Source organism: Opisthorchis viverrini, assembly GCF_000715545.1.
Source record: "Opisthorchis viverrini unplaced genomic scaffold opera_v5_74, whole genome shotgun sequence".
Classification (NCBI taxonomy): domain Eukaryota; kingdom Metazoa; phylum Platyhelminthes; class Trematoda; order Opisthorchiida; family Opisthorchiidae; genus Opisthorchis; species Opisthorchis viverrini.
The window spans coordinates 1,749,437-1,765,515 of NW_008751731.1; the positions used below are offsets into that span (position 1 = coordinate 1,749,437).

At 43.1% G+C, this 16,079-nt stretch overlaps 3 protein-coding genes across 3 annotated transcripts in view; 2 read left to right on the top strand and 1 right to left on the bottom strand.

Annotated features, from left to right (window-relative positions):
- Positions 1 to 2,112, bottom strand: part of T265_04530 (hypothetical protein) — a gene marked incomplete at both ends in the record, with an annotated part of 29,688 nt that extends 27,576 nt beyond the window's left edge. The window contains one exon of the mRNA XM_009169285.1: positions 2,010 to 2,112. Within this exon, the coding sequence (XP_009167549.1) occupies positions 2,010 to 2,112 (103 nt within the window). The remainder of the gene's footprint in view (positions 1 to 2,009) is intronic.
- Positions 1,979 to 2,164, top strand: T265_04529 (hypothetical protein; the record flags this gene model as incomplete). The annotated part of the gene is made up of 1 exon (XM_009169284.1): positions 1,979 to 2,164. One exon carries the CDS (start codon positions 1,979 to 1,981, stop codon positions 2,162 to 2,164), a length of 186 nt encoding a protein of 61 aa, XP_009167548.1.
- A 91-nt stretch (positions 2,165 to 2,255) lies between these two features.
- Positions 2,256 to 16,079, top strand: part of T265_13527 (hypothetical protein) — a gene marked incomplete at both ends in the record, with an annotated part of 30,151 nt that continues 16,327 nt past the window's right edge. The window contains 4 exons of the mRNA XM_009169294.1: positions 2,256 to 2,512; positions 10,343 to 10,627; positions 13,198 to 13,498; positions 13,830 to 13,988. Of these exons, the coding sequence (XP_009167558.1) occupies positions 2,256 to 2,512; positions 10,343 to 10,627; positions 13,198 to 13,498; positions 13,830 to 13,988 (1,002 nt within the window). The remainder of the gene's footprint in view (positions 2,513 to 10,342; positions 10,628 to 13,197; positions 13,499 to 13,829; positions 13,989 to 16,079) is intronic.

Consider the following 16,079-nt stretch of genomic DNA (forward strand, 5'->3'; position numbering starts at 1 on the left):
TGAAAGATCAAACTGAACATCCTGATATTGCTTTACCAAATGGCTCTCCGCAATAAGCTTCAGTAAAATAACATTTGGCCACCATTTCTTATGTCGTGCACTTTTGTATTACAACGCCCATCCATATCGATATTTTTTAGATTTGCCGGTGTCGGATTCAAACGAAACGCATTTGCGGAATACAATTAGCGTAGAATTCTTGTTAATTCTCAATGCTGCCCAATTAACGGCAAGCGTCAATTACTCTATCAGTCACACTAGCTAGATCATTTGAGTTGGTCACATCGATCATTCTTCGCGACTTCAATTATAACGCTCTTAGGTTCGCACTAATTAAGCATCACGTCACCCTGTGTATTTCAGGAGTAAGTTTGACTGAATTTGATCAACCTGATCACCAAATGAGCATGCGTTTTGAAGGAAATTCCGAGAAACCATCCAGTAACGGTTCATCCCTATTGAGTATCACCTGCAGTGGCCATCTAAAAATTCAAGGAGTCATGAGCCCGAGAGCTCCACTGTGCTACTTTGAACAAGTAGCGGTTTGACCACGGGCCGCCGATCATTAGTGCGATTAATTCGCACTTAGAGAGCACCACTCATCCATCAGTCGCCCAATTCCTATCAGGTGGCCACGTGTTGACTGGTTACTCAAGTGGTCTCCTCTGATGGAACTTCGAATAAAATAACATGCTTGTTCTGGTATGTGGATAAAACCAATATTCCACCTAACGTTTTTTCAAGTGTGCTCCTTTGACGACACCTACCCCATATCAAGCGTCACCAAAAGACCGCGTCTAATGTGCAATATTGGGTCCATCGCGTTGTGTTTCCACGTCAACTTTTGACACATGTTCATACACGCCTCTCACGTCCGTCTGGGTCTTGGATTTCACTATCCCTCTGCGGTAGATTTTTGTCAACCTCTAACGGAGCTGAGAGTCTCGGTAGATTTCGGGCATTCAGCGGTTGCTTTCAGGAAGCTGATCTTGATAAACCCGGTCAGTACAGTACAGTACAGTACAGTACAGTACAGTACAGTACAGTACAGTACAGGCAGTAGAGTTAACGCTTGAAATCGGATGTTACAACCAGGCTTTCCGAGATTTCAGCAGAATAATGATTAGCTTGTTACTTGTTCCGTCCTTAGGCATTCTGAAAATACCTAGCTGTTTTAGATGGGCGATGCGCCTGAAACCCAGCTAAACTTGTCGCTTATGATTTTCCTAACGACGTGCTCGCAAACTAGCATTTCTAAGTGGTTTTCCGGAAAATTGCGTGTTCAGGCGACACCTAATTGGCTTTCAGCCTTGTGGTGTTTCCAGTTAAGTTGGCGCAAGTGCAAATGGCACAGAATGAATAACAGGAGGTGAAACTTGCTTGTGGTTGAATGACCAACGTCTTACCCAACGGCCACGAGTTCTTTGGTACCAGTTAGTCCAAACCCACCGGTGAAATGTCGGTACAAATCAAGTTGACTTGGATGCTAGGCTCATGTGCTAGACGAGTCATTCATGCTGTTTGTGACAGAGCTGGCCAGACCTACGAGAAAAATACCCTCCGGGGGATATTGGTTTTAAAACGCAGTCGTCCAACGTTTGATCTACGAATGTTGCACAACATGCTTTTATCAAGATGAGAAGCAACTTCATAAACACCCAACCTACTAACTCGAACCCGCTAGACAGTAGACAACTGACAGAAATAACTCAAATCTGTCAGCCAAGAGAACCTGAAGAAACCAAGACCACAAAATAAAACTAGTCAGACGCGGCCATTCAACTCTGACACCAAGATCTTGTGCACACCACGTTTATGAATTTACTAACCTCGTCAGTCCATTTCGCCGTGGTTTAGCTACTTGCAGTGTCAGACCATCGACAGTCTTTGTTAGTTACAGTTGAATTATGTGCATATATTAAGCCATATACATCGTGGAAGCCCCCGTGGATAACAGAAATTTATACAGGCGTGGAACATGACTCAAAATGCTAAACTCGCGGATGAACCCGTCGTAGATTCCGGTGCTCGATACCATGCTTGCGAACCTTCCCAGGACGAAATTGCGGCTCGTCGCTCGAAACCCATGATGCTTATCGGGCTCCCTTCCATTGAGGATCGAGCAGCCACCAGAGCGCTACACGGACACAGCTCAGCCGGTTAATCATCTCATCGACATCTCGTAGACGGGAGCGAGTCACCAGCCAGGACAGGGAAACCGATCCAAGCGCCCCTCCCACTGATCCGAGAATGTGATGTTCCTGCTAGGTGCGTGCGATTGTGGTGGAGAGCGGCCTCATCACCTGTTTAGTGAGCTCGACGAATTTTGGAACGATCTGTCTGGTTCCGGTGAAACCGAGTGGCGCGAGGCGGTACGCTGGAACTACCGATGCGTGTTTTGTGGCAAATTGTTTAGCTTTGTTGAATCGCCGGAGCGTCATGTTTTGGAGGTCCATGCAGACGAGAAATCCAATGAAGGAATGCAAAATTTTACATGTAAAACTTCTGGGAAGTGAGGCGTGCATCAAAAGAATTTGGCAGCTCACGTGTGGGTGCATTCGGAAGAAAGACCAGTTGTGTGTGACCTATGTGGCTGTTCGTTTGGCATATCAAGTACCCCCACCATCACCACAGCAAGATATCAGAATGAATAACAGGAGCTAAAACTTGCTTATGGTTCAATGCTCAGCGTTTTGCCCAACGGCCACGAGTTCTTTGGTACCAGTTTGTCCAAACCCACTGGCGAAAAGTCGATACATATCAAGTTTACTTGGAAGTTATGCTTATGTGTATGTCAGGGCTTGCCAAACCTATGAGAACAAACCCTCTGGGGTTATTGGTTTTAAAACACAGTCATCCACCGTTCCACCTGCGAACGTTGCACAAAATGGAAACCCATCACATTTTATTTTCAAGATGAAAAGCTACTCCGGAAACACCCAACCTACTAAATCGGACCCGCTAGAAAGTAGTCATCATCATCATCATCATCGACAGCATGACATCAGTGTTCAACACCGATGCTTCAATGCCGTACAACCCTGATTTATTTGAAAGCCTTCTTGTAAAGAAAAGAGTACAGATGGACGGAGGAGGGGCTTAGTAATAGCTTACCACAATCATTCCGAGGTGCTTACACGTCCAGACATTCACTCAGGCAATCTGGATAGAAACTGACAACAGGAACGCCACTGACATCGGTTGGCAGCCATATCTTGTAGTGTCTCCAACCAGGCACAGTGAGGATCACGCGGTCCCCATCCTGGAAGGCGAGTAGCACCGACAGCACCCAAGCGTTTCGTGATCTCCTTCATACTCCTCTGCCAAGTCAAGGGTTGGCCACCTCTCTGTTTACGCCACTCCGAATTGGGCATGGAAAACAGTACTCTCTTCGGCAAACGATGGTTCGGCATACGTAACACATGTCCCAACCAACGCAGCTTCTGGTGCTGGACACATTCTTCAATGGAAGTACCCGTTACACAACCGAAAACACGCTTTCTAACTGCCTCGTTACGGATTCGCCGACACCAACCCACACGAGCTATGGTTCTGAGACAACGATTGTCGAACACCTGAAGACGTCTCAGTTCCGCCGCTCGAATAGGCCAAGTCTCACAGCCATACAACAAGACAGCCCGTACCGTAGCTTGATACACACTTCCCTTCAGATTCAGGGATAAACCATTCTGACGCCGTAGGTGTCTCAAGTTAGCTAGAAAGTAGACAGTTAAAAGAAATAACCCGAATTTGTCAGCCAACAGAACCCGAAGAAACCAAGACTACAAAACAAAACTAGTCGGACACGGCAATTCTGCTTTGACACCATGATCATGTACACACCGATACAAAGAACTGCTAGTGCGTGTTTTGTGGCAAATTGTTTACATCTGTTGAAGCGCCGGAGTGTCATATTTTGGAGGCCCATGCAGGCGAGAAATCCAATGGAGGAATGAAAAGTTATACGTGTGAATTTATACGTAAAGTGAGGTGTGTGTAAAAAGAATTTGGCAGTTCACATGTGTGTGCATTGGAAAGAGAGACCATTTGTATGCGACCTACGTGACTGGTCGTTTGGCATATCAAGTAAGCCACCTCCGTACTATCACCACAGCAAGATATATCCACGGGCGATTAAAATTGACCAGGGTCTCTTCTCCTCAGTTTGGCAGCGGTTCATGACGAAGTTATAAGTTCACATTGCAACCACAGGCATTACGTATTCACGTCGATTTATAATATAAACATCCATCCGCAGCACTTAAATTCAAAGTGAACTTTGTAAGACCCGTGCAGGTGTACCCATGAAATCTATCTAAATATCCTGGAGACTTGATCACCAGTTTAAGGGACATGAGTGTAAGTGCTCACTTTCGACAGAACAATGCACAGTTGGTTCCGCCTGGTGTTATCCATATGCGTCTAACCGATGGTGGACGCATGTAATTGGTTGTCACACATTGAAGTTCAATCACGTTCGCTGGGTTCCCAAGCAAGACTGTCTCGGTAAAGGAAGGCACATTGAGATTTTGCGATGTTTCAATGGAAGCCCGTTTTTAAGCCATAAATCCCGCTTGTCCGTTCACAGTTGGCATCACAGCGGAATAGTCAAGTCAAAGCCTGGAGCTCCGCAACATAATTTGATTGTGGAGTTATAGCAAGAAAAATGTGGTTGTATTTATATCCTGCTTTCTTAAACTTGGCACACTGGTGCTTTGAGGAAACGTTAAAATGTTAAAACAGAAAGTGTCTGACTATTCGTAGTGCGTAATTTTCGAGTTACGTGGCTGTCTGGCAAATATCCAATTCCTACTTATTGTTGGCGTCCATTTGGATTACTTATAGTAGAGCAGAGTGGTTTACTGTGAGGGCAACAACCGACGTTAGGTTGCGATGTCTGTGTAGCCTATCAATATAGGATCCTGGACAATTGTATAAATATAAGAGTCACGTAAATTAAGGCTGTCCAAGTAAAGCGTTTTCTGGCGTGCTTCGATTAATTCTTAACAGACTGTTTCGCGTTCGGAGTTTTTGGTTCACAAGACACAAATAGCGGAGCTTGTTACGCATCAGACTGCATTCAACTTCAACAGGGTTTGCTTTCCGAAAGAGCTGATTTGCACTCGGTTTTTTGTTTTGGCTTTGAAAGCTTTGGTGATATCGAAAGCGGCGAAAATGCCCACTTATTCTCTTGAATCCAACTTGAAGTTGCTGAAGCATTTTGATCAAATTAATCCTACATTCCTCCTTGTTGTGTTCACAAATGTTTTTTGGCTTTGCTTTTATTCGTCCCTGTTGGCTTTTGTGTGTTGCGGATGCGTATGTTGTGCTTTCATTCAATAAATGAATGAAGGAATGAATAAATTGGAAAACAAATAAAAACAAAACTGTTACGAAGGGAGACTGAAAATTAGCGTGGTGTGACGGTTTGTGTACCCGGACGACCCATTGAGATATACTAAGGGGTGTCCGCGTGACGCTTGCAGATTGTCTCATTCTACGTTGCTCACTGTTTAAATGTCTGCAGAGCACAGTCTTCTGATCATACAGGTTGGGCACTGGAACACGTTTGGCGATGTGTTTTGTAAAAATCTTTGTATACTTGCATTTGAAGCCAAACACCGCTGTCCTGCGGTCAGATTTTGGGCCAAACGACTGACCTTAGGTATAAGCTGGACAGGCTGTGCGTTACCTTGTAAATACATGTTGTGTTTGTTGCCATCTTGTAGAAATCCTCAGAAACCCGAGGTGTAACAGAGTTCACATAATTCCAAGTTTGTCAAGGAAGTGAGTATCATACTGAATGTTTGGACAACCAATTGATTGCTTGTTATTAGAATTCAAATGATAGTTTGTGCAACTGGAAGGGTTCAAAATACTCAAACCGCTGGCTCGTATTGAAAAATATTCGGCTGGCTTTTGTCGTCAGCTTGTATGGCAGAGTAGTCATGTGCTTAACAATTCGTCTCTAAAATGGGTAACTGATATCTATGCATACTTACACATCTGACGTGCATAAAGTGGACCACACAAGATTATTGACCGTTATTTTGTGATCACTCTGGTTGTGCCACGTTGAGTACAAAGATTCCGTATTTAAGGTGCGTCTTAAACACTGTCCAGCATTCTCCGGCCAGATATTTTTGATTGACAAAAGGAGTTCCAGACAGAACCATTGCGTCCGAAGTTTAAACAATAAATTGTACCATAGATGTGAACAGATTTCTGTAGTTCCCAGTCAGCGAGTCGTAGGTTCTGGCACGCACTAGGTCAGGCAATGACGATATAACGTTCAAATATTACCCGCATACACCTCCAGTTGTGCTGCATATGAAACAACCTTAAGATCTAATGCCAGCGATGTTCAGCACAAAATCAGTGGCTGGTAGTGTGAGGGGACTTGGAAACTAGTGATTGAAACTGAAGCCTATATATGCGGAAAACCCGAGGAGCGCGGTACAATTGTTTCATATCAAAAACATTTATGGGCTTGTGAACCTAGGACCTGCAGTATAGTAATTTGAAAACCTAGCCATCCAACTACGAGTTGCTGATCGTCGGTTTGATTGACCGACATATAAGTAGGAGATTGCGTTGCTCACCTTCTGTCTGTTGAATTTGCATCACTCCAAAGATATAGAGATTGACGTGTGTATTTGGGTGGCCCAATTAACCCACACTTCCACCCGAAAGGAGACCTACTGCTCCAAAAAATATATTGATTTGGATATAATTTTGTTTTTCACATAAGACTGGTTTCATCGTTTATGACATCCAGGTTTCAGCAACATTGAGAATACTTTCCTTCTACTGCTACTTAATACACTGAACATAAGAACACTGTTCAGAAGGGGGAGCTTTTGAGTTCGATGCAGCATAGTTGCGTTGGACCAATAAGTTTCTAGATGCAGGTTAACATCTGTATGCTGGGCTCTAATGAACGAAAGTAAAGTGGGTCAAGATGAAACAATTGGCCGTTCATTGCGTACTGACGTAAGCAGAACCATCAAAATCCCCCTTCCCTTCCTTCAGTCCATAGATTCATAAATTTTCTGAGATGAACCGGATGTTCAAAATAGAATGGTACAAGAATGACGTGTTGGGCAGTCTGATTTGGTCAAAAGTTAGCCAGTCGGATTGGCACTTGGCAGTAGGCAGAAAGTCTATTGGCTGGCAAACTGAAGCATACTACGTATTGTCACGCACACCAGAGAATTCGAAAGCTGCTGGAATGTCAGTCTACTGTGGAGTGCTCATGGTTTTACTCTATCTCTTGGGAGGTATTGAGAGTAAAAAGAACCGTAAGTAATTCTTGACAAAGCGATATCCATCTGCACTGGAAATAAAAGTGCCTCGATTAATGCTACCATTATACAACCGTTACTTGTAAAATTTGATTCTCCTTTGATCTCCCCTCACTTATTAGCAAATTATTCTTTTCGAAACTTAGTTGACACACTGAATCCGCTTCTGGATATCTACACACCAGTCGGTAAGTCAAAGCAACACTGACAAACAATAATATTTTTAAATCACGTATTTTACCAAGAAACCCTAATGCTTGCGTTTGAAAATGTGGTGGCCATCCATAATCCCCGTCTCGCTGGATCAGGCCTCCAGTCGAATCCCGATTTCAACATGTTTTTAGGACTTCTTCAGGTGGAAGAATTTACTTCATATGTAAATCATGCATTAGGCTTTCTGGTGTTTGGCCAGGAATTAAACAAAATACCTCCACTGGTCGGGGAGTGTTTGGCCCAACTGTGTCCGGCTGGCTCAGGTATCTATTGGATTATTATTATCATTCATTGGTGATTGGGTAACCACTTCCATTCGGATAGCCCTGCCCATAGTTGTCTGTCACAGGCGTGAGAAACTTCTGCTAAAATGCTGTATCTGACATCGTACTAGACGGGCCTGATAAAAACGGAGTCTTGTATTGGGTTAGGGGGCCCAGGAGAAATCTTCTGAAGCGTTCTTTGTACAACAATGCACTAAACGGTAGCCTGTTTGCCGAGCGGTAAATTTCGATTGAAGATTTCCCTGGTCACTCATCAGTGCTGAATACAAGGCTGAAGTTTATGACGTTATGAGATTAGCTGAGTGTAATATGCGGTGGATGTTAAAAAAGGAATACAGTTTTACATGTAATACTTTAGCTGCTTCTCACAGTTTATTTAAAACAGAGTATTCAGTCCTCATGAATGATTTTTCAACTGAATTTTGACCAAAACGTGGGGATGACTTCGTACCAATTAATTCAGAAAAATGTACGAAATCATTGACTCTCTGTGAAAGGCGAATTTCATACTGTTATAACAAAGACTAATGTGATCGAAAATGGGACACAATGGGAGCAAGTGGAGGTCAGACATTACATAGGCCGCAAAATTTCCATATAGTCAAGCATATCCTGTTATCAAAAACTAACGAAAATGATACGTGAATCTGCGATCTGGTGTTCTAGTTTGGACTTCACGGTGTTACCCATTTCAAGCACATTGGAAGTAGCTTTTGGTTTTTGCGCCTCATGATTCGGAATGAATACTTCCAGTCAGTTTACTTTCGTACATTTGCAGCGTGATTCTTCACGGGGCTTTCAAGGAAAGCCGTCTTATTAACCGGTGATATCTCCCATGGCCTGTGTGGGAACCGTGCAAACCAACTGAAGTAGATGAGTCTTGAATGTAATGCACTACTCATAAGGTTACTGAAAACTCCTCGACAGCCACGACCGGTTTCGCCCTTCTTGGAGGCTCATCAAATAGGCATAGTTCCCGAGTTTCCGTCAACCTTATGTTCTACTTAAGATCAAATTGCACGAACTTGGCGAATATATACTCGTTTGCAAGCTAATTTGGTTTTTCAAGAGACTCACCTAAAACCCAACTGAATCTCTCGGTTTTGATATTTCCAGTCAACTGAATGTGCTGCACTAGGCCGCCTCATGTCTTCAATGTCCCTATAAATTCGAGCACACTTTGCTCCCCGACGTGCCTGTCATTCCTTTTTATTTTCTTACGGAAAATTTACTGATCTGGGGATAGTGAAACGTTGCGGGTGACAACTTTTCGAAATACATGTGAAATAAAAGCTGATACCTCTCAGGTCTCACGAGGTAGGTGTTCAACGCCTAAGTCACCTTGCTTCCACAAGCTGTTGACCTTGCAAGAGCGGTAGGGGAACAAACTTTCAACAACGTTCAGGTGTCGTGAAATGTCAAAAATTTCCGTCTGAAAAATGGGTGCAGGTCTAGCACATGCCTTAATCACTCCTAATCTAGTCGATGTTTTCCAACTGTATACAGTGTTATTACCTTGAGCTCCCAATATATTACATTTAGCGGTGTCCCACCGGCTTCACACTCTTGCTGTGGTAGGTGCAGATGATAAGCGCACACTACAGCAATATTTTGTTTGATAATATTAGATAGAAACGACGGCGGTTTTCTAATTAGTCCAATTAGCTCGGTGAGCTCATTAAGAATGTCAACCGTCCGTAGTCTGCGCTCATATAATGTTCTGTATTACACCGAAATATAGCGGAATGTACGGCGCAAAACAACGTGGTTCTATAGTAAACATTACTGCTCTCTACAGTATCACCATGCATCGTACTCTACTGAATGGTTGATTTCCGAAAGGGGTCTACCAGCCAGGAGTCTTAGCATCTATCTCGATGTGACCTTACAAATATTCCGAGAGTATATCGTTTATAGCACCTTGAGAGTGGTAACCACCAAAACTGACAGTTCTAGCTGCCACTAATCCCGCCAGTTCTCGACAGGTATTGGTTGGGAAACCCAATACACCTTCGTCGTTTTCCGTGGTTTGATTATCCAAGTTGGGCCAACCGGCTGAAGACCTCAAGGACATTCCTACCACGGCGTATGCAACGAAGTGTTTCGCAAATTCTTAACAACCCGAGCGGTAAATTCCCCCAACAGAATGCAGCAACTCGAGTTTGCACATCCAAGGATGTGTCACAGGTATTCGAACATGGTTGAGGCAAGGTAGATAGCAGATATAACCATAAAAATAAGACAGACTGGGTTTGATAGCGACCGTTATCAAGTTTCACACTATGGCTGACCAACCGATCCCTGACTCATGTGATCTGCAACTGCGAATTAGGCGCAATCTTCATGTCAATTTTTCCATCTTTCTCAACTCTGATGGGTTTCCTATATCTGCCGAACTTCAGGAGATATTATAATTTGTACCTTTCGCATCTTTTTCTGACATGAGCACTTTGCGGACTTGCCTTTCCTGCTCATCCGATAGATTCGTCAGCTTTGAGATTCTAAGTCACGGTAAATGCGTCTTTATTCTTTTCTATACAGTTCACACAGCGCATGGTATCGCATCATGCGGTTCCGGTTTCAAGGCGTGGCTCACGATCAGTGGACGACTGTAATGACAAAAAACACTAGTGGTAAAGCATGGACGTCTGATTGCTGTGCACATCTAGTGTTTTGTGAGCAGCATCGGATATTCGCTTTTCAAGATATTTTGACGGTTAAAGATGATTCCATGGTTGCCACGGTTGGTCTTCGGATAGTCAAAATGAATGGATTTTGGGGGCAACGTTTCCCAATTCGTCGTTTCTTGGAAGAGATCAATTCCAAGTTAGTATCAAGGTGCAGGTCACCCATCGAAAACACCTTGTTGTCTTCCCACTTGTCTTACGTAAGACAAGACCACCTTAATTTAGGAGTTCTCATAGTATGTGAATTCAGTGTTGTTCACCAGACTGGTGACCTATTGACTCTCTGACATAACTTGATCTTGCGGGGCAGATTTGCAGCCAGCCTAGCCCTGAGAAGCACTGTAGAAAATGAAGCCCTACCACCATGGTAAGATAGTTTTAAATTCGGTGTAATATACCGTAATTGCCCGAAATGATTTATTATCCTATATAATACTACAGCACATTATTTTATATCCTACTACATTCTGCACTGCGACACACCGCACAACGCTACTCCACCATACTCTACACTAGACTACCCTACCGTACCAAACACAACACTACACACTACACTGTACACTACACTACACTACACTACACTACACTACACTACACTACACTACACTACACTACACTACACTACACTACACTACACTACACTACACTACACTACACTACACTACACTACACTACACTACACTACACTACACTACACTACACTACACTACACTACACTACACTACACTACACTACACTACACTACACTACACTACACTACACTACACTACACTACACTACACTACACTACACTACACTACACTACACTACACTACACTACACTACACTACACTACACTACACTACACTACACTACACTACACTACACTACACTACACTACACTACACTACACTACACTACACTACACTACACTACACTACACTACACTACACTACACTACACTACACTACACTACACTACACTACACTACACTACACTACACTACACTACACTACACTACACTACACTACACTACACTACACTACACTACACTACACTACACTACACTACACTACACTACACTACACTACACTACACTACACTACACTACACTACACTACACTACACTACACTACACTGCGCTATGCCACACTACACAGTATTAGACCACAATATATCATCGTTTATTTGTACACTCAACGCCATGTGCCACGCATTAACGTGTCGTACTTGCGCCCACAATGGCATGCAAACTCAAGTCAGTGAGTGTGACCTTAGGAAGTCACTGTCCAATAACAGCCTTAGCGGATTGAGGAAAGCAGATCCTCGGTAAGAAATGATTATCGGCTGGTGGACCAATAAGTTGACATCACAACCGATTGCACATAGGGCTGAGATTACGGCGAGAGAATATTCATCAGCCCCATACTTCCACTTCTTCCCGTCCCACACAGTCACTCCGGGCCCATCCGGGACTATACTGATGTCTATTACTGTTGATCGTCGCTCCCGAACAGCGATCAGGTCAGGTTTGACGAAGGACGTCGATTTAGATGCTCTCAACTCCTCGATGACGGTGTATCCTAGTCGACCTTTTGCGAGTTCCCCTGCAACCCGATCATGACGAGCACATCTGGTGTCACGCGTTATGTAGCAGGACTGCAAAATAAGCACCAAACTCTCCGATTGGCCACGGTTTCCACGACATAAGATCGTCTGGCCACCATGACCATGCCGAGCGCTGCTAACTCTCGTCCTAAGCAGGTTGCATCGAGGCATATTATGTATTCTGATCGGTTATGGTTTTCTCAAATTTGTTGTACTGCACTCTAATGAATTTGTTATTTTTCAGAAATCGTTCCACTACTTTTACTGAAGTATTCAACTATATTACACTGAAATATTAGCCATTGCAATCCTTACCAACATGTGCGATTTTTTCCACATTATTTCTCGAACCGAAATCTATGACATGAGTTGGTTTACCGTTCGGGTGGCCTTGTGGTTTCTTGTATGTCCATAGGTTCTCATGCACCAGGTTCTCTCTTTGTCGGTTAGCATATGCACAAACAAGAGATTCACCTGAATTGAGTTGAACTTCTTAGAAAAATCAAAGTAGGAAGCGGCAACTTCCTTCCAAGTTAGCAAACTCTACCGAGGGTTGTTGATGAATTACCAACGGCCTTATGAGCATATGTTTCAACAAACTTCTGAATAGTGTGTTACCTACGGCAATCTGAGGAATTTTTCGCGGTATCACAGAACTGATTCTTTGTCACCTCATACATTGAAAAATGCTACAAGAAAGAATTAACAAATGCAGCTGGAATTTTTCTGTTCCGACAGACTGGCGACTACGTAGTGGCCTGCAAGATTTTATTTTCGTAGTCTTTTCAGGTCAAAACAAGATTAAATGAAATAGAGTTAAGTCCATCAGAAAAAACTGGCGCAGAAAATCGTTTGTAGTTGAGTGGTTGTATTTTGGCATGCTGTTGACGTTTCCGATGAAATTCACCGCATGTTAGGTTTACGTGGAGCCGGTGCCCTTGTGCTAAATGAGTAGACCACGCTGATTTATTTCATGTTTGGTGTCATATGATCACCCCAGAGGCAATTGCTGTGAGGAAACTTTGAACTTTCCACACACCCGTCCAAAGTGCTCTGTAATTTTCACCTAGGAAAGATGCGAGCATAAAAAGTCTTATCATTTTGTTTTCCAGGTAAATACAGCAACTTTGTAGACGCTGAGCATCCGAATTTGAACGTGCTAGGTGGTAGACTACGTGACAAGGCGACCCGAAGTAGTCAACCAGAAAAATATGGAAAACCCAAGACTCCGAGAGAGAACAACTGCGACATCTGTGGGAAATCATTTTTGCGGTTATCTGACCGTCGACGGCATGCTACTGTGCACACAGGATCAAAGAACTACAAGTGCGAGTTTTGTAACAAGTCGTTTGCACAACACACTTCTCTAAAAGGTCACAAAACAGTGGCCCATTCAAGTGAGCAAGCAAGTGGAGTAGACCAAGTAAAAATATGTGAAATTTGTGGGAAACGAGCTGCGACCTCCTGGGATCTGGCGGGTCACATGCGCATGCATTCAAAAGAAAGACCATTTTTATGCTATCTATGTGGCCGGTCGTTTGGTATTTTAAATATTTTCCACCGTCATCGCCGCATTGTACATCCGCAGATGACTACGGATACTTAACTTTACCTTCCTCAGGTCAGTGTGGTGCAGATCTTGCACTGTCAATCACGTGTCTAATTTGTATCCCAATTGGTCCTTTACCCAAGTTAATTTCAATATAAACACCTACAGTCTCACTTATTTTCTACCCAATTTCCGGATTTCATAGAATTCAGTGCCAGTGGAAATCGGTGCATGTCAACAAAAAACTGAAGAACACAGCATTGGCGTCATACAGTACACTGAGGCCTCTAAAGTACTGACCACCGTGTGCTTGAGTCTAGGATATGTTATCTCTGAATGTGTGTTATTGTGCACAAACCAAAGGGTGAGTATGGAAGCAATTCTCAGAGCTTATGGAGGATACCACGCGAGAAGATGGGATTCGCCAGAGAGTACATGATAATCCCGTCGGAATATGCTTAATTTAGCACAGGTAAGGAAAAGCCGAAGGACCTCAACTGGTCGAAATTCTGATTGGTGGAATAGCAATCTATTTGGCCCTAATCATCACGGATCAGTGTGTTGTAAACTCACCTGAAACGGAAGGCAAAAACTTGAGTGGGCATGTTAGTTCGTGAAAGGAGGAAACAAAGACATTTTCGCCCTGTTTGGAATGTACGAACATTTATACAAACCACCGGTTTAGAAGATCCGTCTTGCAAGCCAGTCACTAGTCACTCGGTGACTTCTGCGAAGACCAATTTTACCTGAGACGCGTTTCAGCAATCACGTAGTTTCTAGTCAAATCATTGTTATTGCACAAGGCATGTAATGGATAACCGAGAATATCGAGGAATTATTCCATTTGTGAGAATGAAAGAAAACTGATAGACTTTAAGGGAATTTTTTCAAACAATGAGCTCTCTAGAGTGAGGATCGTAAAAAACGTAAACATCATTGAAATAAAACCCATCTTTTGCACGCAGGTGATTTATAGAAAACGCGGATAAATATTAGCCGTTATTTTCTGTGTAATCTCGTTCAGATGAATGCGGCAATCAGAAGAGATCCTCCTTTCAATTCAGGACTCCATTTGAGTGTTATTCCGATAAACTTTGTGTTTGGCATTTTTTGTGACAATGACAATGGTCTAAGCTCTCAGAATGCGGTGGATAATCATACGAAGTAGGAAGCGTTCAGCGTGCGATGGTTGAGTATCGGTAACACACTCACCTCGGGTATAAACTCGATACCGGCTAAGGAGGTTCAATAAGAGCAAAATTGAAATCAGATGGTTACCACCTTTGGTGTGCAATGATGGGAGTCATTGGCCTAAGCCCACGTTTCCTCCAAGTTAAAAGCTAACTCTCTTGTGTGAAGTGTCCCCAGGTTGACTGAATTTCATGCTTGAATTTCTGAGAGCGACGCCGATTGCAACTGGAAAACATTGGTAAGTTAATATATACTGGTTAGTACATTTTGGTTAGTATATTTTGTATGCTTTTGGTCACACATTCGATCTGGAACTTTGGTGACGTGGTTGAATCACCTTGATCGTTAACCACGCCTTAGTTCATGGAGACTGGTTGAGTTCAGCCAAAAAGACGGATCAGGTGGTAACGTATTTAAACGTTATGATTGCCGGATCTGTATAACAAAGCAGTGAGGAAAACTATGGAGTGGAATGAACACACTCGTCATTACCATCCTCATGGTTGACGAAAACACTGGATGCGACTACTTGCGTTTCACTACCTCCCCAGTCTAAGTAAACCCTGATGTCGAAAAACAAGTACTTTCGTACAATCTTGTCTGCCATGAAATACAACATGGGAAAACGAGTGAGTTACAGAATGATTCTCATTTTCTTCTATTGGTTCGTCACACTGCACTTCAGTTCCGCATAAATGGTACTCCCAGACAAGTTGGATCATTTCATCCCGCAACTCAGTAGTTCTCACTGTGCCGTTCACACAGCGTTTTTCAGTGTTCAGCTAAATTCACAATTCATTGCATTCCCATTTACCAGACGTATACCTGACTTTGTCACACCAGTTGGCAACTGTTTCGTCACAAATTGAAGTATTTTATCCTTGGTCAACCACTCGTTGTAGCGTTAGTCTGTTGATCTCAGATAACTTTATCTCGAAATCACGAACATTGCAAAGTCTACTGAAGTAGGTTATCCCTCAAGACGCCTTGATTTTCGTGGTCGAGTTTATTTTGGCATTTTCGTTGGTAAACTGTATAAATTTGTAAATAGCCCGTGGCTGAAGGCACTGAATGTGAGGATAATCTCAAAACCGGTGCCCACACTTCTTCCAAGTGAATGGCTAACCCTCTTGCAAGATGTGTCCCAAGCTTGGGTATACTCAACATGAGACCATGTGAAATGATAGGCCATGAATGCTCGGCGGTGCGTAATCTCAAGAATTGGCAAAGTTAAATAAAATAAATAAATAATACTAAAAATAAT